The sequence below is a fragment of the Cheilinus undulatus genome, linkage group 5 (genome assembly GCF_018320785.1).
Source record: "Cheilinus undulatus linkage group 5, ASM1832078v1, whole genome shotgun sequence".
NCBI lineage: Eukaryota > Metazoa > Chordata > Actinopteri > Labriformes > Labridae > Cheilinus > Cheilinus undulatus.
In genome coordinates this window covers 26,359,901-26,382,248 of record NC_054869.1, presented here as the reverse complement: position 1 = coordinate 26,382,248, position 22,348 = coordinate 26,359,901, and the positions used below count along the sequence as shown (strand labels likewise).

Below are 22,348 nucleotides of genomic sequence, written 5' to 3'. Positions count from 1 at the left end.
TTTGCACCTCCTCTAACTGACTCCAACTTGTGTTCATCCGTAAGGTGAGTCACAACAGACTGTTTATTGACTGGATTCTGATGATTTCTGCTTATTATTGAGGAAAAATGTGAATTAATTGCAGCGTTGTTGAAAGAAGTTTAGTTTTTACGATGACATCGTAAAGCTAATATGATGTTCTGTCGCGTATCTGAGTGCAGTTGCTTCCACATCACATCCGAACTGTGCCAGAGTCCACTTGAATCGCGCCCGAGACCACCTCCCCAAGTGGGCCCGGGCCCGGTGCCGGGGCGCGGTTCGTTTGCATTCACACTACCAAACGAACCGGACTTTGGGCTCAAGTGCACTTGGATCCGGGACCGGGCCCCTAATGTGAAAGCAACCTTAGAGAAAAGGTTAATGAAAAGTATAAGTCAAGAGATGGGTACAAAAACATTTCCAAGGCACTGAACATCCTCCCAAATTTCTGTTAAATCCATCATCAAGAAATGGAAGGAATATGGCACATGTGTAAATCTGACTTGATCAGACGGTCCTCACAAACTGAGTGACTGTGCAAGAATAAGACTAGTGAAAGAGGCCACCAAGACACCGATGACTACTCTGAAGGAGCTACAACCTTCAGCAGCTGAGATGGGAGAGACTCTGCATACAGCCAGTCAAACTTTTGTTTGACCAAAACAGTGGTGTGGCAAAGAGAAAGCCAGTGTTAAAGAAAACTCATTAAATGTTGACTAGGGATCGCCAAAAGGCATGTAGAAGATTTCACGGTCAAGTGGATGAAAGTTCTTTGGTCTGATAATACCCGAATGGTACTTTTTGGCCATCAGACAAGACGCTTTCTTTAGCGGATATCAAACATTGCACATCACCACAAACACACCATCCACATCATGAAGCACGGTTGTGTCAGCATCATACTGTGGGGATGCTTCTCAGCAGCTGGACCTGGAAGGCTTGGACAGGTAGAGGGTAAAATGAATGCAAAGTACACAAAAATATACAAAAAAACCTGGAGGGCAATCTTGCTCAGTCTGCAAGATGGCTTGGAAGAGGATTTATGTTTCAACAACATAATGACCTGAAGCATACAGCGAAAGCTACACAGGCTACATAGTAAAGAATCCTTTAAAAAATTCCTGGATCCAGACGGTGATCCAGATCACTTCCAAAATCTAATCAATTCTTCCTTATGCCATTTCTGACATTTCCTGAAAATTTCATCAAAATCCATCCATAACTTTTTGAGTTATGTTGCTAACAAACTAACTAACAAAACAACAAAAAACTGCCGATCACATAACCTCCTTGGCGGAGGTAAAAATGAATTTAAACTAAATTAAAAAAAAAAAAAAAAAAGAACACTTACATAAAAACGCAACATAGTAATTTATATAATGACAGACAACATGTTTGAGAGACCATGTCCCATCTGTCAACATGACAGAGAACTTTATGACTTACACTGAAGCCTGAACATAGCTGCTGCTAAAAACGGTCTGGCTTCACTGTAGTTGAGTATCATTTTCTCCATATTAACTAAAATTCAATAATATTAACAAAATGCAAATGTTACTTTTCAGGTTATCTTTAGATGTTTTTGTTTTCATTCCTTAACTGAGAAGTTAGAAAAGTGGTAAGAGTAAGAAACAAGGGGAAGAGAGATGACAATGACCTGTGGATAGAACTAAGGCCAAGGGTTAGCCACCTGCTTTGAGGACTATCACTTCTGCACATGGGGTGTGCTACCTAACCACTTGGCCAATTTGCACCCTTAGTGTTAGATTTTTCAACTGGGAAAGGAAAGTGCCATTTCATAGAGGTCAGTCTGGGCACACGATGCTATCCAGCAGCTTAAGGAGTAGGTCTACAACTTGACAGAGCCTCCCCAAACATTCCTACTCTCTCCCCTGGGTGCTGCAGCAGATTTCCTATCAAAGCTTCTGCACAACACAGACAGAAGGCATTACAACTACTAGCAAGTCCTCATTAAGAAACTGTTGGCTCAAAATCCCACTCTCTCTGCAGATTTTAATGGTGTTGTTTGTGCTTTTGAGTCTCTGAGGAGCAGCTCATGTTTCTGGCTTAGTCTGATAACAACAGGAAACTAATAATATTTTCTGCAACATGTCTTTCACACTGACCTCTATTATGCTATGTGTTTGCACGTTTTCATCCTGTTGTTTGAGCTGGCTTTCAATTTTTGATTAAAAAATGAAAGTGATTTTAAGTTTCAGTGCAAGCCTACACAGACACACTGTATCATCTTTTAAAAGGCTCTCCATCCCACCCTGTTTTTGCATCACTCTTTTGGGGCTCCTAAATCTTCCTCTGCTAAACAATTACGTTATTTAAAAAAACTAGCCCATGCATGACCTCCTGATGGGGCAAAGATGGAAAAAAACTGCAGTCCTAGACACTTTGCCAATAAAAGCCACTTCCTCAGCACTTTGAACAACAATGTCCTACTGTTCTCTGTGGGGAAGTAAAGAGATACAGGGAGGAAAATCAAACATCGAGACAGTCTGTGTCAAGAGAAGGCTACGCCTTTCCCTCTGTGTACGCTTTCAATTTTAACACACTAAGAGTTTTTAAGAAAAGCAATGTCCATGTGTTCAGTGTCTTATAACACCAGGAAAAAATCTGCCATTTAAAAAATGAAGAAGAAGCAGAAGAAAAAGAAGAGAAAAATTGCAAGAAGAGAAAGAAAAATCCCTTTATTGGTAAAGGGATTTTTCTTTCTCCTCTTGTAATTTTTCTCTTCTTTTTCTTCTGACAAGGTCCAGCAAGGTCCTTGCCCTCTGGGAAGAGATGAGATCAGCTGCTACAGCAGATACAAGAGCATGGCCATTATTATTGTTAAGAAAGTAATGCTGCAACCAACCACACGTTATAAGCCCATCTAAACGCAGACTCTGAAGTAAAGTATAGGTAAAGCCCTCCCCCACAGTTTCAAAAAAATCCCAGAGGAAACCCTGAACTCCCATATGGATGGATACATTTATGACAATGCATATCGAAAACAATAAAATTTGTTTAAAGGCAATTAATCCGTAGAAGCATGAATCTGAATATGAGGGTGCAACAAGCTTTATGATATGAAGGAGTAGGCTGGGGTGGAGGAGGTTAAGTTTTAGTGCAAGCAAGGATTAGTGGGAAGTTCGCCATATTTAAACACACTGCTGTGTTGAGAGAAGGAGCTGTGATTGGCTGTGGAAGCTGGAAGACAAGATTGGGATTAGCTGGCCATCAGATGATCATGTATGACTAACGTGTCCTGCATGAACTAATACTGACCTTCATTTATTGTAAAAGTGTATTTTTTAAGCACATGTTTACCATGAAACTGTTTATTAATAAAAAGATAAACTTATTAAAAAAAAAAATATGTGGTACTTTCACATATAGGCCCTTCACAGTCTAGGCCAATTGTTCACATAGCGGTGGAAGGATGCCCTCAAAAACTGTGCTTGAAAACTAAAAATTAAGGATGATTCAGACATTTAGAAAGAGCATTCTTTTTGGTTCAGAGGATACTTCACAGCAAACAATAACTTTTTAAATACATTCCCAGACCTGGTAAACAGATTTTTAAAATGTTTATCTTGCCAAATGCATTAAAGTAGGGCTGCAGATTCTTTTCTGTAGTCGAGTACTCTATCTAGTCTTCTGATGATCAATCGAGTACTCTAATAAGAAAGACTGCATTTTTTAATCAGTCACTTTTGCTTTTTCAAGAGAAGTAGTACAAATGAGAAAAGAAGTTTGGTCCCTTAAATGAACTACCTCTATATTAAAGATTGGTATTAACAGGTTCTCTAAAGAAAATATATTTTACAAAGTGCAATGAAGTTCTGATGATAGTTTACATTTCTTAAATTTACAAGGAAAGAAAGTTAAATAATTCCATTAGATTATACCATATTTTGGGTTTAAGGGATCCTTTACCAGGAAATTTTTGCCAACACTTTATTTCTTTCATTGTAGTTCATTTTTATTTTCCAGTTTGTCATTGGAGTAAAGGGATACTTAATCATTTTAACATCCTCTAGTTTATGCATGAATTTAATATTTCACATTACAGCAAGAATAAAGCTCCATTATTCATACAGCAGCCTGATGATGGCCAAAAGGTGAACCTTTAGATTACAGGAACATGGTCTATTTTTCAAAGGGTGTTCACTTTTAATTTTTGTACATTTTTGTTTGTGAGTTCATCCACCATAAAATAAAAATATTACCTTTTAAGACCATCCACTGACACACATTTTAAGGGATAAAGCTGCTTCTGTGGCCTGTTGAATCCTGACTGTATGATGATGAACTTTAAAGGGATACTTCAACATTTTGGCAAATTCGCCCATTGCCATAATTCCTATAGTCTTAGTAATAGGTTCGTTTCCTTTAGTTGTCGGTGCAAGCTGTTTCTAGATCTGGGGGGACCGTTAAACCAGCTGCACCGCTAACGCTATTTTAGCAGACGGAATTTTTGCTTTCCCTCATCAAACTCATCAAACACACAATCCAGCAACTCCAAAACGCTCTCGTGGACAAGTTGTGACCTGTACATTCACCATGCTATGAAATAATAACGTATAATTATGTAACATTACGACACATGAAGCAAATACCCTTAACTATTTCTTGAGTAAACCACTTGGCGGAGTGACACAGTGCAGCAGCCATGTCTGGAGTGTAGTTCCGGCTTTGCATTCCGTCTGCCCGTGCACACATGGCGCGATACAGCGGGGGCGTATATGGATGTATGACTGATTTAAGCGAAGCCTAGAGGCAGATCATTTGCCTTGAGGAATTTTTTGAATCGAATTACCCGGATAATTCGAGGAAGCATTTCAGCCCTACATTAAAGCATTGAGTACTATCTGTGTGTGTGTGTGTGTGTGTGTGTGTGTGGTTGAGGGAAGGAGAGAGAGAGTGAGGGATACAGACAGAAATGTATTTCCATATGAACAGAAGAGCTGACATTAAATGAAAACAGAGTATTTAATCATGAAGCCTTGTATCACCTACTCTTTACTCTCATGTCGATCAGAGAAATCCTCTATAGCCTGTTAACAGACACAAAGCTGTCAGCTGACAGCTCTCATATGAACCAGCCCCACAGGCTGAATGGGCACTATGCATGTTATAATTTAACCTTTCGGTTAAATTACTGGTACTGACGGCCAGTACCTAGCCTCTTTACTCTAGTCAGAATTATTTTATTTTTGATTATGACATAGCCATGCCACCATATTTGGGTAATACTGTAACTGCAGTGAGAGATGACAAATCAGCAACTGCTGTCTTTTATAAGACTGTGTTCTTTATGAAAACACCTGCCAGACTTTGATGAGAGTTGAGGTCAGCTCTAACAGAGGCAAAACTCCTGTTATAGAATGAGCTGGCTGTTCTCAGTAGATTCAGTATGAGACACAAAGTCAGAGGCCTTATGTAAAGTTTAATACACTACCCAGGATGGGCACCTTTCTACTTCCCAGAACTGCTTGTACTGCTCAGATTGGCATTTCATAGAATTTTTACAGCTTTGAGAACAGGTTCATCAGGGAACAATTAGATATCCCAGACCTAAAAGGGCTTGCAGATTCTAAATCTAAATAAATCAACAGAGCTCTTTATGGACCTTTACTAGGAGGAAAAATAATCCTTGATTAAGTGTGAGGTACAATGCATTCTAAATGTCTCCTCCTAATTGCCTCCATCAGATCAAGAACTACTGAGGAGAAAGTCTGATGGATACTGACAGGGGCGGCAGGGTGTGAATTAGTACAGCCAGGTTGAGTGTGAGTGAAATGTGTGTGAGACTAATTATTGGAGCTAATTAAAGTCCCACTTCTTGCTAGTCTCCAAGGGGGGCAGTGAGAGGGCTGGCCAGGATGACATACATTCAGGAAAGAGGTAAAAGGAAATTGAGTCATGTGTCTTAATGTGTGTGTGTGCAGCACAGCAAGGGTTACAAAGTGGGTGGGAAAGACAGTATTCACCGGGGTGTTCAGAGAGGCAGTTATTAGGGTTGCTGCATAGCAGTGTACACATAAACAGTAATCATATTCTCAAAATTGAATAAAACATCAGATAACAGCAGAAAAAAAAACGAAGAAGCTACACCAGACTAAAACAGCAAGAAGTCCATCCAGCGTGCATGACTGGACTCAGGCCAAAACAGAAATTCCTCTTCATCTGGCACAAGGAGAAATGTGTTGGCAGTTGCTGAAGACTGCAAAATGTGCAGTTATGTCAAAACAACTGTCGTCCTAAGCTCAAAGGAGATGAGCAGGCACAAATCCCAGATAATTAGCAAGACTGAAAACCTTTGGCAAGCTTTAAAAGTATGAATGTTTGCCCTGTGGAGGCCCTTTTTATTATCACTTTTAGTTTGGACAACAAACCCTGACACAGCTGAAATTCCATCTGTCAGTTCAAAAGTACAAACTCTGCTTCACATTTTCAGGAAAACAAATCAGCAACTTAAGTAAGACACTCAGAATGACAATGTTTGAACTACGAGCTATCTGTTTACAGCTCACAGTTACAACAAGACAGATCTGATGATATGTTTGTCTAAACTTCAGTGAATATATGCACGTTTACTATCCAAGGATACATATTAAAAATGATATCAGAAAACTGATCACTAATGTCAAAAGAACAGCTCAAAGAGTGATATTCTTAATTTGCAAAACAATTACTCTAAAATAACAATGACAAAACCTTGTATTTCTCTTCGTCATCAGATACAAATTGTGAGTATGAATGAGGTTATTCCTGCAATGCCATAGATGTTATTACCAATTTAAGCTATTTATCACATATGGAGATATTTTGTATCTGAAAATCTGACTTCTATAGAAAGCAACCCTGTCACTGCCTCAGCATCACATATGAATAAAAATGAGACTCTGACTTACAAATAAAAACTTCCATATTTGACATTTTATGTTGATTATCTTTAAAAACTAAAACATCCATAATTTTATTAAAGGAGCATTAAGCAAGTCTCTTTAATCAGGAAGTAATTTTCACCCATGATATAGTTACATTTGATTGATTTTCATAGTTTTTAAAGAGTGGAAAACTGAGTTTCTTTGTTCATTCAATAATTTCTATCAAAATCAACAAAATGAGCTTCAGAAGGATGTATATATCAGTTATGAAAAAGCATTTAAGACTGCTGTAGCTGACACTAGAGCAGTGGTTCTCAACTGGTTGGGCATCAAGACCCACCAACGGCTCCACTAAAAAACTGTGATCCAATTATTATTATTATTATTATTAATTTCCAAATAATTGAATTCATGTAAAATGTTGAAGTTTTGACCCCAAAACGTGATTGATCAAAGCGACAAGACAAACAAAAGTGGAAAAAAATCACATCATTACAGAAGGTCATGAACATATTTCATTTTTCAGTTTTCCAAAATAGAATAAAAATTCGGTAATCTCTTGAGGAACTCGATCCGATCCTGGAAATGTCTGCATTGGTATCCAAAGAAAATGAGAAACATAAGTAGAAATATTGAGACAAATATTAAAATTTACTTCTCACCATAGAAAAATCTAAACACATATGCATGAATTTACTGTTTATCTACTAAAGGCTTCTGTAAATAGACTTTGTGCCATTGTCTTTTTTTTTCCTGGCATGCATTTGCCACCCAATGGAAAGAGCTCCGCGACCCACTTTTGGGTCCCGACCTACCAGTTGAGAACCACTGGTTTGGAGGATCTTCAGAGTGAACATTTAAATTGCTTGTTTGGATATAAACCCACCCATAAAACATTGTTTTAATACATGATCTTTATGTTTGTATAACAGAGAGAAAAATCCATGGGATCTTGTTGGATGTGACCTTTTCACTGTGAGTGGCATGTGGGCCTCTCTGCCACCCGTTGTTGCTGCTGCGAGGCATAGCAGCAGCAGCTGTCAGTGAATCAAACTGACATTTAGCAGAAAAACACCAGCATTTTGACCCATGGCAGTTTAATAATAAAAGCATGACACATTTCAAACCATCTTACAAACCACTCAGACACCCACTGTAAAAAAGGGAATTTACCTTTATTAGGTCACCTGTGGCTTGATTAAACTGTTAATAGTACAGACTAGTGAGATCAATTTTCAGTCATACTGACCTCATGATTGATTCTGTTTATCAGTCTGATTCTTTAACCGTTTTCTTGTTGATTCATGATTAACTTTCTGCTAGAAGAGGAGAAGGCCTAAACAGGTTTTCAGAAACAAAGCAGCTTTAAAAAAAAAAATCACACATGAAATGGGAGTGTACAGCATTATGTTAAACATTACTTTTAATTTTGTTTTTTCCTTAAAAGAGTCCATCGTATGTGGCCACGATTATATTAACTTTATATTATAAACACTTCATCTAAACTCTAAACTCCATCTTCATGCAATTTTAAACAAAGGTAAATGCCTTTTGCTATCTGAAACTCTGAAAAAACAAACAAGAAACAAACATTTGTATTAAGTTATGGCACTTTAAGACATTCATTTCTGTAGATTGTTAACTGCCCTGACCTTAAACTGAACAGTGAGCCAAAGCCTGACACTCTTCTGCTCAACAGAGTTGATTTTAGATGCCTTATTCATATTTAACACTTTAATGGACTGGTCAGGTAGATGAGTGGTGCACAAACGCTCACATTCAAACAACTGCTGTGACATCATCAACTATAGAAAGACATACAGTAGATAAAGGCGGACTTTCTCATGACTTAATGAGGTTGTCTTGAAAAACCTCAGAATACTCAGTTTAGGAGAATAAAATGAAAACTATATTTAATAAAATGCAAAGCATGCCAACTAAACACAATGAATTAGACTGAATTTCTACAATATCAGACTGCATTCAGTTTCACTTAGAAAGTTGTTGAATGGACGAACACCCACATCACAACTGTCATTATCAAGTATCTCTCTCACTCTTCTCTCAGCCTATTGTCTGTCCACCCCCAACTACTCCATTTCCTCTTCCACCATTGGTTTAAGTGATCTTTTTGTGTGCTGATGAGTCAGCACAGGTGGTGGGAGTGAGATATTAAAGTACGTGGGTGGCTGGTGGGTGTAGGGTGAAAAAGGAAGAAAGGCAGTGGACTGAATGGGCTTTAAGAAACTAAAAGAAAAGCAAAGGAGACGCTGGTCCCTACAGGTCATATGTTTAGAACCTTTTATTGCACTTGTTTTTATGTCTCATGCTGTGTGATGAAGGGAAAGCACAGGGGAAATGAAAAGGAGATAGTTATAGTATAAAGGTGTATCCTGTCATGCTAATTGGATCATTTTAAAGAGGGATAGTAAAAGTTTGACCAATAAAAGTTTTTTGAGTTCATTAGCTAAATTATGTGAAAGAGACTGCAGTTTGTTTATTATTAATAAGATAATTTTTATATGCTGGGGTTCATGGTTTCCTCCTGGGTGGTGGTCCAATTACTGTTGTGGATACAATTTTAACAACTCAAGACATACAAAAGCATATAACTACAAAATAATAGTTGTTTATTTTGACAACAGTTCCCCAACAGTTCCATCCAAATATCTTTTGGATAGACTTGCGTCAGCAGAAGTCTTTTTATTTGTCCATCCTTTAACTTTAAAGTATGTTTTATGGATTGAAGTTCAGGTCTGAACTACATTTATTTATCAGTATCAATACATATATTGGCTAAAATACTTTTGAATATTGCCATACTGTATACAGGCAAATATCTAATATTATATATCCCTTATTACACATCATCGCAGTCAGGCACAAACCTCCAAAGTTCACAACTTTACAAAAAAAGGGGACAAAAGTGCTGTCTTAATCAAACACTGCTTTGTCAAAGTCTGCATTATGCCTCTCTCATATAGTCACTTAACAGTATATATCATTTAATTATTAATGTTTACCAAAGTTGAGCTGAAATATAGTTACAACATTTTGCACCAGCAAAAATGGACTCATGAGGGGAGCAGGTGGCCTAGTAGTTAAAGGCGCTCCCCATGTACGCAGGCGGCCCGGGTTCGAATCCGGCCTGAGGCCCTTTACCACATGTCTCTCTCCCACTCTTGACCCTGTTTCCGACTCTGTACACTGTCCAAAAATAAATCTTTAGAAAAATGAACTCATGAACTTTGTCTCTAATGAAGTACCTTTGATCCAAAGGAGTTGCATGCTCTTTTAGATTCTTCATACTGGTTTAAATATGTAAAACTCACTAGCAGACATAGAGGATGACTTATAGCGCTGATTTGTAAAAAATTAAATAAAGTCATGAAAATGGAGATATGACAGCAATGATATTTACCTTATGGTCAAAAAATGGACAAAAGGAATACATCTTTGTAACAGTTTGAGTTAAGTAGAGCTGTAATGATGTCAGAATTTTAAACTTGGATGGATGAATTTGATTCTTTAAAAAACAAAACAATACTGACTCCAGCTTTTAAACCATGGTGGCAAGAATAGAAGTCCCTCATACCCTACAGTGGGAAATGACTTGTTTCAGTCATTAAAAATTGAAGAGAAACATTAAACATGGATTAAAATGAGCACAAACAGGCAACATAAACATGATGTTTTTGTAAAATGTGCTATAAAATAAAGGGGATTGGATTGGATTGGAATATATCAGTACCACAATTATAGCATTGTGCAGAAGTTTGCCTGCCCCATATATAATAGGGATGCACAATATTGGATTTTTGCCGATATCCCATATGCCGATATTTTAAAACTCATTTTGGCCGATACCGATATTTAATTATATTTTTTCTACTGTAAAAAATACCAATTCCATCCTGTACTACAAATATTATTTTTTAAAATATTAATAGTCTATTTTTTTTTTCAGAAACATTCGATTTTTATCAGAAATGAAGGATTTTTTTTTTTTTTAACACAGCAATACACTAATGAAAACTTTCTGTAATGTCTTTGAGGGCAATAAAAAGCAGCAAAATAACCTGCTGACACTGAGCTCCACAGTGCAAAAAAGAAATAGCTTATACATTTATATTGATTCTCCTTTTACTCAGCCAGTTTGCAGGATGGCTCCCTGACATACTCTTGATATGGGGTTTAAATAACAACAACAACAAAGAGACAGATTCTTAAATGCAAAAACTCTAGCTATATTTCAGAGCTTTAATATGATTTTAAATTTTTGAGACTCAAGATGTACAAAAGCAATAAACTTCAAATGAAGTACTTCTCCTGATTCTGCTTTAAACAGCACAAACTAACTGAGCAACCAAGTTTAATGGGCATTTCACTGTAAAAAGCTCTGTAACAACACAGTGACACCCACATCTCCAATGCTGGAGAGGGGGCACCTTCGTGCACGGGAGACTTGGCACACAGAAGTCCATCATTGCTTTTGCCATGTTTCGCACACTGTCACGTAGCATGATATGCACGTTTTTTTTCTCTATATTCCACATCCGAAACATGTTATCAAAAGTGGCTGCAACTGTGGCTGCTGAGTGAGCACTGCTGTGAGTGCAGGACAGGCTTTTAAGAGTGAAATCCTCATCTATCCACTGAGGCAGTGAGGCTCAACATGCTAACAGGACAGACACTTGATGTCCATATATCCGTGGTGAAGCTAACATGTTTAGCTTTAACAAGGAGCTTCTCTACATGACTGGAAACATAGTTTTGCAGTTCAGGTAAGGCTATAAGCGCCAGCTAGGTATAATATAGCGGGGCTATAAATAAATCATTAGCCCGTATATTCTACCAAGCTGAAAGGCCGATTATCAAGAGCTGTAAATTCCATGGTTTTCCTGTTCAGCTCCTTACCTTTGGGTGGTTACTGCCGTATTTTTTTTAGCTTTGTCAAATGACTTAAGAAGAGGTGGTTGACGAGTTTCCCTGGCATGAAGTTATGTCATTTTTTATCAGAAGAAAGTCCTTCTAGTCATCATGGTGATGGCTTTTTAGATGCAAAATTAAAATGGGGGTGTTAAAGGCATGTTGCCGAGCTCCTCCACGCATCACACTTTGCAAGCGATGCAAACAGCATCGCTTGGCACAAGTTTGGCGTCATCGCGGGCGCTTAATTATGACGTCACATTATCAGCCATACAGATTGGCGTAAGTTTTATTATCAGCAGATACGATAATTAACTTTTTAAGCTATTATTAGCCAATACTGATATACTGCTGATAATATCATACATCCCTCGCAAAAAGTTGAAGTCCTATAAGTGGGTGACTCTGGATCAAGCCCAGCAGGTTTAAGTCCAGCATGCAGCTTCCTTCCCTCATGTCATTCCCCACTCTCTTTACTTCATTTCCTACACTCTGTCCTCTCTAATAAAGACAAAAAAGAATCAAAGTAAATCATTAAAAACGTATATGCTATGACAGTAATCAACTGATCCTTCTTTCTTTGGGGTTCAGACCAATCTATAAAACTTTAGTACTGCACAGGGTTGCGCAAGCTGTCTATGAGTGGGGATCCTTTCTGACCAATCAGTGAACTGCGGAGTTGGCTGATGGACTCGAGAGAGTCAAGTTAAGTCTTAAGCATGAAGTGGAAATATATCCACAAATATTTTCTTAAATCTGATTCTGCCTCATAAATCTATTATTGGTCAAACTCTGGATCACTTCTGTATCGGAGTGTAACAGTATTTGTACTTGTGCAAATCTGCCATGGTTCGCTGGTCACATTTCTGTGTGTGGTCATATGAAAAATATGTCTGAATCATTTGAAAAAAAAAAAAAAAAAAATATATATATATATATATATATATATAATCAAAATGTAAAAGTATTAGCCCGCCATTATCGATGGCAGTAATACCCCTACCCTAAAAACACGAAGAAGAAAAGTTGACTCCAGTAGTCGGAGCAGGGAAGCAGGGAGACCTGCCGACCTCTCTTCATCTGTTTTTAAAAAGTGTGAAAACGGAGACATGACAGATGCTAATACATGTTAAGCTATGCACAGATCTGTGGAAGTAGAGCTCATCGGCTAAAAGCGAGCTCCAGCTCTGTTGTAAGATCCTATCCTGTGCTTTCATAAGTTAGTCTGTAGTCCCTCACTGACGTACACAAGCAGCGCTTTTGCACGAGTAACAGCTGTACTAGCTGTTTACCAACAAATAACCGATGGTATCGCAGCACAATTTATGAATCATAGACAGAGCATGTGAGCGGAGCGGAGCGGGAGCGAGCGGAAGGATTTTGGCCAGAGCGCGGAGCGTTTTTTTCAAAAAAGCTAGACCGGCACCTTATCTTGCGCTCCATCCCACTCCAATTTCGCTCCGGTACCGCTCACACCATGCGTCTGAAGCATGTCTCACCCAGAATGTATCTGCAAGAATTTGTATCCGTGAAGCATCCCGTGTTGGTTTCACGGTTGCAGAGAGACAGCGACATCCAGCACGTCAGACTGGGCTTTCCGCCGGAATAATCCGAGAGACTTGAGATGCCTGCACAGTGTTGATATACTAATATTAACACCATCGTCATTTTTTAAAAACATCAGTATTTCCCAGTGTCTGAAACCGAGAAGATGGTAATGGTGATGCGCTTCCGTGTTTTCGTTGAGTGAGCGGTGAGTGATTTGAGTGGAGCGGGTAGAAATTTGAGTGGAAGGTGGAGCGATAATGAGCGGAGCGGCGCGAATCCCCTCTGAGCGGACAAGCAGACACAAGGAACAGCTCTGTGAGCGAGGAGCGGGAAATCTCATCGCTCCACTCTGCTCACATGCTCTGACCAGAAAAGTAACACATTGCTCTAAAATGTATATATTTTAATCTGCATTTTACATTGAAGCCTTTTTATTGTATAATTTGAAATCAACAGATATCAGGCTATTCACTCTATGTTACATTTTATTTTGTATACTTTTTTGTTTTCCTCTTTTTGTCTCATGTTTCATATACTACAAGCTGTACCAACTACCACAGGTGCTTCTAAATAACACAAGATGGAACAAACTGCTTATTGGACTTCTGTCAGTAACAAATGAGGGAAATCTAGAATTATAAATCCAAGGCTTCATGTTCCTTTTTCAACGATGAACCGTACCTGTGTTGAACCATGATCCCAAACCAAGAACCATGACCTCCGTGCACTGTTACACCCCTACCTCAGTTATTAGACTTAACATATTGCTGCTTTTATGTAAAGAATAGGACAGAGGAGAAGTAGTAAACAAAGGGAGAGTAGAATATATTGACAAAGAATAAAAAACTTGAATGATTTCAAAATAGGGGAAAGTGAAAAGTCAAAAGAAAGGGAGAAAGGGAAAGAGCTAGAACTTGAGAAAAACAGCAATAGAAACAAGAGGAAACATAAAAGACAAACAAAAACAGAAAAGCTAAAACAAAACACAATGAAAAAATTAGAAAACATGCAGAAAAGGGATAAGAGGAGTAGATAAATAGGATGAAGAAGAGCCAAAAGTACAGAGAAAAGTCCAAAGAAGATGAAGAGCATTAAAGAGGGCAAAGTCCACAAGAGAAAGGGAAAACATGTAAACATACAAATAACAAACAAGAGTAAGAAAACAACCAACACGGACCATTCAAGGACAAGGAGGAGATGCCTTTTCACACATACAGGAGTGACGGTTGCGCTCCTACCTGGCGTCGGCCTCGCTGTAATACTCTCTGGCTACGATGTCCTCAAACAGTTCACCTCCAGTCACCCTGTAAACACAAACCCACACACATTTATTAAACAGTAATGCTTCAGTCAAGGGGACGCCATGAATGTTTAAAAAGCAGGGAATCCAACTTCATTTTTGTTTTATTCTACATCACCCTCCTTCCCCAAAACCCCCCCTTTGCACACAGTTACCATGGAAACTGGAGGGAATTGCCAAGAGATGGATGAGGAGAGCGTGGGTGGTGGTGGTTGTAGTTGTAGTTGGGGGGTTGGGGTAATATGGGAGAGAGAGTTATGTAATTGTATGTGCAGGCATGAAGAGGACTTACAAGTCAAACAGGAGGTAGTGGAAACCCTCCTCTGATATACTGTCATGAAGACGAACTAGAAAGAAAGAAAGAAAACACAAAAATAAGAGGACAAATGTCATAAATGCAGTCATTTTAAATGTGTTTTTCTTCCAAGCAATCTTTATAGAAGGAAGAACACCCTTTACACTTGTATGCACTGATATATTGATATTACACAGTAGATGAAAGGCAAACCAGGCCTAATGATAGGCTTAACATTGTCTAGTGTGAACTCCATTAAAAACCACACCAGGAGTGTCTTACATTTAAATATTTTCATGTATTTATCTTAACTTTTTATTTATTTGCAGATGTGTCCAAGTCATAAGGAAAACATAATTCTGTGCATGTGTTTTTAAAAAAACACCTTATGTCTAAACAAAAACTGACCTACAAATGTGACTGGGTCGAGTCACTTTTTGTGGTGTGAAGTATTTTATTTTCTATTTAACCTTTATTAACCAGGTTGGTCCCATTGAGATTAAAAACCTCTTTTTCAAGGGAGACCTGGCCAAGACAGGCAGCAGCAAAAAACACAAAGTTACAGATGGAAATACAAAGAGAGACAAAGTACAATTTACAAAGCACAATGTTTTAGATTAAAACCATCTATGAGTCAAATCCGGGAATCAATTGTTCAAACAGCCGAGTTAAAACATCGACATCCTATAGAATCTGCTTCCATGTCTTTCATTTTAGATTTAAAAACATTTAAGGACACCAGTTCCTTGAGCTTTAAGTAAGTGTGAGTAAGTAAGTAAGTGTTAAGTAAGCTTCAAGTAAGTGTTTGAGCTTGTCTTTCTGTATGCTGCTAGTTTTAAATTGCCTTTACTTACTGTATGTGACATAAATTTAACCACCCTCCTACTACAAACCACAGGGAGTTGTAATAATTGTGTCTTACATTATACATATTTGCTCAACGGTAGGGGGCTCTGGCATTAAAAGTGTCCTTTTAATCAACAAGGATATAAAGTGCATTCTGACAGCAATCAGGCCCTTTCACATTTTTTTTCCTATCTTGCAGCCTGATGCTGCAGTCAAAAAAGTTCATTTTTATTTTCGTTTATCTACACTCAGTTTTCCATAATGAGAAAGTGAAAACATAATTTTAAATTTTTTGCTAATTTATTCAAATATACATTTATTGCACATTGACTTAAGTAATCAGACCCTTTGCAAAAACACTTTAAACTTAGCTCAGTTTCCTCCCTTTACACCTGATCTTTGCTGAGATGTTTCTACGCCTTGATTTGAGTTCGCCTGTGTTAAATTTCAAGTGTTTTTTCAAAGTGAATACTTATGTCAATGTGATATTTTAGTATATTTCTAATACATTTGTAAAAAAATTCTAAAATCATGTTTTCATTGAGTGTAGATAAGTAATAATAATAACAATGAATTGTTTTGGCAGTAGCATCAGGCTATAACATGACAAGACTGAAAAAAGTGAAGGGCGTCTGAATACATTCTGAATGCAGTGATTTTACACCTGTGTATAATGCTATTAATTTTTTTATTTTTAAACACTCTTTCGTTCAAAAATATAGCTAAGTAATTTATTGTAACAACTAGAGATTATGTCTTTGACGAGAGGTAAAAGCAGGATGTGGTCCAAAACTTTAAAAATGCATCTATTACTTTGAAATGTGTTATGTATGGTTTTTATTTAGATCAAAGGTGTACTTTTTCATCAGACGGACAATATAAATGGAAAAATGAAAAAAGAGAGACACATCCTTACCAATGTTTGGGTGTTTCAAAAGGCGACAGATTCGAGCCTCTCGCTCCAGTTTCTGATGATCTGAAGAGCAAACCAAAGACAGAGAGAGAAAAGAGAAGGAGATAATAAGAAGTTATTCTTAAAATCAGAGACAGTCAGGCTAAATTTGAAGTCAAACTCAGTGGTGAGATGATTTACAAAGAAAAAAACCCTTGAAGACACAAACGAACAACGGTATCTTCAAGAACTAAAGTGTCATGTCTTGCATTTTTTTCTCTGACACTCAAATCAAGGCAGTAACTGTCTTTTTTTGGCCGACTGCTGAGGTCTGCCCTACAGATGCCTCTGTCTGTGTCTCAGTGAGAGAGTAAGTAACTGACTGAGTGATCCTAATTTATAAGCCATACAATACAGAGTTGTGCTTCCTTTTACTGAAGGCTGTCAGTGATGGCTGCCTCCACTGTGTTAACTAGAGCCATACATACAGAGTTGCTTTATGGGCGGGGTTTACTTGTGCTGAAAGCCCTCTAATGGCTGCCTCCACCACTCTAAATACTCAGATTTAGCTTTAGCATGGCCTCTGTTTAACCAGAACTGAGCCACATTTAGAATGAAAATACCCCTTTTCATGTTGGGAAAGATGTTTTCACTCTTCTGCTTACCTGCTTTGGCATGACTTTGTGATAGTTGAGGGGGAAAAGGTAACTTCTGGTGTGAATGCTTTCGTACAATGGCTGCTTTGAGCGATTAGCTCTGAATTAGTCACAGCAGCACTTTGTCAAAACTGGACATTTCTTTATTAAAACAAGCGAAGACAGCAACACTAAAAGCTTTGTGTGTGGTGTTTTCACTCTTCTGCCAATCTGCTACAGCATGAGTGAGTGATAGTTAAAGGGCTAAATGGTTGCTTGTAGTGTATACTCTGCTAGAGGACCGGTTAGCTTAGCCTTAGCCAGACCAGCACTTTAGACAGAAACGCCCAGCAGTTTATCATTACAGTTAGCGCTGAGAGCAACACAGACATCTTTCTACAACAGAAAACAATGTTGTTGCTATTGTGCCACCCCGCTTTGGCATGATTATGTGATAGTTACAGGGAAAGGGTTAGTTGTCGTATACAGCTAATGAGTTGTTATGTCTCAGCTAATGACTCTAACAGGCCTGTCATTAGCTGGGACTGAGCCACAATGACGATTTTGTCTAAACCAGACCTGTCTAAATCCAAACAAGCGCAGAGAGCAACCCTGAAAGCTTTCTGTGTTCTCGCTCTACTCCCCGTCTGTTTTGGCATGGCTTTCCAATCATGGCGGTGGGCTGGTCCTAGACTGTCCAGTGTTAGCTGTTAGCTTGGATGTTGCTGTAGGGTCGCTGCAGTTTACTCTGAACTGGACCGCTGTTTTTGTTGAAACCAGAGCAAAGAGCCACACTGACAGCTTGTCTTACACAGAGAAGAGCAGATAAAAGAGACAATATTTTCTCCGCACCGCTCTCTAACTGCAGCTGACTCAATGTGTGTCTCCGTGTGTTTAACCAATCAGATGCGACAGAAGAAAAGCAGGAGGGGGGATGACGCTGCTCAGAGATTCATTACACACAGAAGGAGACAAACAGAGAGAGAGGGTAACAAATAGCTTTTTACATTTCAGTAACGACTTACTATAACTTTGGTTAAAAAAAGAGAAACAACAATCACGATAACAGACATCCCAGATAGATGTGGTCAACCATATACTAGGTTTTTACCTACTCTTGTTAATCTTGAGGATTGTTTTCCAACATCTCAGCATAAATCAACAAACAGATACAGAGTAGCACAGCTTTATGAGGGCAGAATAACTTCTAACCTTAGAAGTGTGAATTTAACTGTGAACTTTTGATAGAAAGTTTATTAATCCTTTGCGGGAAATTGCTTTTGTTACAGCAGCAAAACATTCAGACAGCCCATCATCACAGAAACACAACTAAACACATTCGAAAATAAATATAGCCTACACACACACACACACATACATGCACACATACATCCATACATAAGTACCTACACAAGCACATATACACCACACCTAATAAAATCCTACAGTGCAAAAAGCGTGGTGTGCTAAGAGAGCTTGTTCTAATAAAAAAATGATAAAAAAAAATGGTTGAGAGACAGAGCTAAACTATTTGAGAGATGCCAAGCCTAAAAACTCCTTAAAAACCATGTAAAAAGATGATAAGTAGCACATTAAAAGAAGGTTACTGCACATTAAAAAGTCTATGGCTGCAGACAGAAAAGACTTCTGGTAGCGCTTAGTCCTGCACCTTGGGGGGATCAGCCTGTGACTGAAGGTGCTCTGCTGAAACACCCCAAGAGCGTGAAGTGGGTGTGACGGATTGTTTATTTTATTATTTTTGCTAAACAAAATTAAACTCTGACAATGGACTGCATTAAAGCAGTGAACATCAAGTGGTGGCATTAGGGCCACACCTGGTCCCAAGCAGCTTCCCATCTGGCCCCCAAAATAGAAATTCAGAAAATGTGAGAAGGAGAAATATGTTGTGGTATTAGGGTATTGTTTTTAAGCCCTAGAGCCATCAAAGTAACTCTAAAATCAACTGAGAGAGAAATGTTTTTATTGTGAATGAACTGTAGTGAGCAGAAGGAGCCTAAAATTGGTGTTACCATCCTCTTTTATAACTGAAATGTTGCTTGTGCTGTAGCCTATTTCTATTAAGGACAAACTTATGATTCTTTTTGTTTGTTCTGACATGCAGAGCCCAGCAGAGAGCAAAATCTTGGAAATGCATGACTTTACCAAACTCCATGTTCATGTTGCATTACCTTAAAAACACCCAAACTAACACATAATGTTAACATTCAGTACAAGCAGACACATACAAGCAGACTGGCAAAAAACACGAGGAACACATTCAGGCTGGCATTGAGGAGTGACAGTGAAGTGTAAGCCCAGTGATTATAGTCAGAGAGGATGAGAGGTGGGAGGTGGAGAAAGCAGTGGAGGAGCATTGTGGGGGGCAGAGGAGGAGGAAGGATGGAGAAAAAAACACAGGCAATTATCATGCAAAAAGCTTGGATGCTGCCTTTCGGTGGAAAAAAAATAACACATTAATGATGCTGCTGTTGTTTCATCAAACACCACCGCCTTCTACACATTTTAGTTTTATTTGTTTTTGTTTTTGTTTGAGTAGGAGTAACAAAAACAACTAAATTTTAGAATTAGTTTACTGGATGAAATAGATAAGGAATATATTAATACAGAATACATGAGGTTGCACCTAAAATAAGGCATTTGTCCACAAAGAGTAATACCTATGCAGTGGCTGCACAACAAGTTGTCATTTCAAGTTATCAAAATCCAAGCATTCTTAGAGATGCTACTGACAAAGTCTCAAAAGTGCTATAAAATCCAGAGTATGTTATTTGCACTAGTATGTAAGACTCAGAGAGGAATTTTTTTTTTTTTCCTGTGAGATGATTTTCACTGCATTTATTGTCCAAAACATGCTTTTCTGTGCAACTTTGTAGCTCTTTCAGTACCAAGTGTTGTCACCATGTGGTGTTTATGATCCTGCTAGCTACCGGTACAGATGCACTTTCAGCCAACAGTGGTAGCTGTGAAATACAGATCACACGTCTGAAAGCTGCTCTGGCCACCCCCACTGGTGCCTGCTGACTTCAACAGAGGAGTCTTTAAATCAAAGCTGCACCCCACAAGGTTATTTACTTAACAGGATTGCCGTGAGTCCTAAACAGTGAGAAAAGCTGTTAAAAAGTGGTGCTGCCAACCTGACTTCTGATACCATGTGTCCCAGCACATTTTAAATGGCATCAGGTCACAAGCAGTGGCTGATGGTGATGGCTGCACTAGCTGCCCTGACAATGAGTGTCAGCATTTTATTACTGGATCACATTTCATTCAGTCATTGGCATCTGCTGACATTACTCTACAAGTACAGAATTGGCTGCAAGAAAATGCAACTGTTCATGTGAGCACAGTCCAGCAGATGGTCAGCCTGAGCCTTTGTTTGCAGCATGTCATTGGAAGACGGCATAACTAAAGGCTTTAGGGAAAAATTACATTGCTAAATGAAATGGTAAAAACTATTTTAACTTATATATCAATCAGCCTGGTTGAATAAAAAATACATTCATTTGTTATTCTACATGGAAACATAATAATACAAACATTTAACTGTGCTTCTTTGCAGCCTTGCCTCAGCTTAAGATCCTTTGGGACTGGAAAACCACATGGGTCACAGAAGACTTGTCTTGGGATTTATGGCTAGAGATGGACTTTGAGTAAGATATAAGACCTCCTCTATTACAAGGAAGGTCACTATTCATGTCCTTTATCCCAGCTTTATCAGGCCTGCTGGATCAATGAGAGATAAACCTTTAGCCAACACAGTGAATGACAGATGAGCCGCCCACTGAACCCACTCATACAAGGTTTTGTGCAGACTGGCTCTTGCCATAAAGAAGGCACAACTGGACATACAGTCTGAACTGTGTGAGATAGCATGGAGGTGAGGGGAAGGGTGGGGGTGTGGGCAGTGATAGCAGTGGATGAATGGTCCAGGGTTTTATCTGAACTACTGTATGTATACAGATAGCCTGCTAATCTGCTTTCTATACCTAGATTTGACTTGGCTTAAAAATTCATTTACCTATTAGAAGAAAATAGGTCCCAATTGCCCTTTCCCTAAATGCTTACTTATTCTTAGTTGATTTTTTTATCAATAGGTCAACATAAATGGGAGAAACATTTAACCTTCAAGGTGTCTGTGGCAGAAACAACCACAACAACCACCCTCTCAGCTAAACATCAATCTTATGAGTCCATTGTATCCTTCACTCACACTGTAATACATCTCATCTTCTTTGTTGTGTCAGATAAAGAAAGGTGTGGTTTCCATTTTAATCAGATTTGCAGTCCCAGTTCAACCGATTTGAGGCAACTGCAGAATAGTTTGTAACATAATGTTATGAGCAGTTTTATAGTTTGTGGTAATCTTTGAACAAATTCACACCACCAAATTGTTGCATGTATCGACACTGTTCTTTGTGCAACAATCAAAGAAAAAGTAGATAAATTAGGGGGTGTTAGTTTGTCTCACTCAGTTCAGAGGATGCCCCATATGTAGACGCAAGATTTCATGACCAGAGGTTTAATTCTCACTCAAGATATTCTGGATGATTTCTAGAACTGACATACTCAAACCACTTTTATCGGTCACTACGAACCACATTTGTATCATCCAAGCACCAGCTTAATTTTCCCCCTTCCTTCAACACAAGTGTAAATCCACACATTTTTGAGCAGTGAAAAGCAGAAGAGACTCTCTGACAACGGCTTGTAAAACATAAACTAACTGTGTGACGCATCCAGAAATGTTGCTGACCACATAAGCATTTTCTTTATCCACAAAGATTAACTTCTCCTCCAACTAACAAACTAGTGGAGAATCTCAGTTTTCTCTGTGCACACTGTGTACATGTTGCAGTAGAGTGTGACACCATGCATCCTGCAATGATACATAAAATGCACGTCTGCTGCTGCTGAGTCAAGCTGTGTGTATACAGAAGGAGAGATGCATGCATATGTTTGGTGGCTACTGAACAAACTACA

General features: G+C 38.5%; 1 protein-coding gene across 24 annotated transcripts in view; it reads right to left on the bottom strand.

Annotated features, from left to right (window-relative positions):
• Positions 1-22,348, bottom strand: part of camk2b1 (calcium/calmodulin-dependent protein kinase (CaM kinase) II beta 1) — a 128,488-nt gene that overhangs the window by 77,660 nt on the left and 28,480 nt on the right. For all 24 annotated transcript variants that reach the window (XM_041787538.1, XM_041787551.1, XM_041787541.1 and 21 more), the window contains exons 3-5: positions 16,740-16,799; positions 14,975-15,029; positions 14,621-14,686 (exon numbers count right to left, since the gene is read on the bottom strand). In XM_041787538.1, coding sequence (XP_041643472.1) covers positions 14,621-14,686; positions 14,975-15,029; positions 16,740-16,799 — 181 coding nt within the window. The remainder of the gene's footprint in view (positions 1-14,620; positions 14,687-14,974; positions 15,030-16,739; positions 16,800-22,348) is intronic.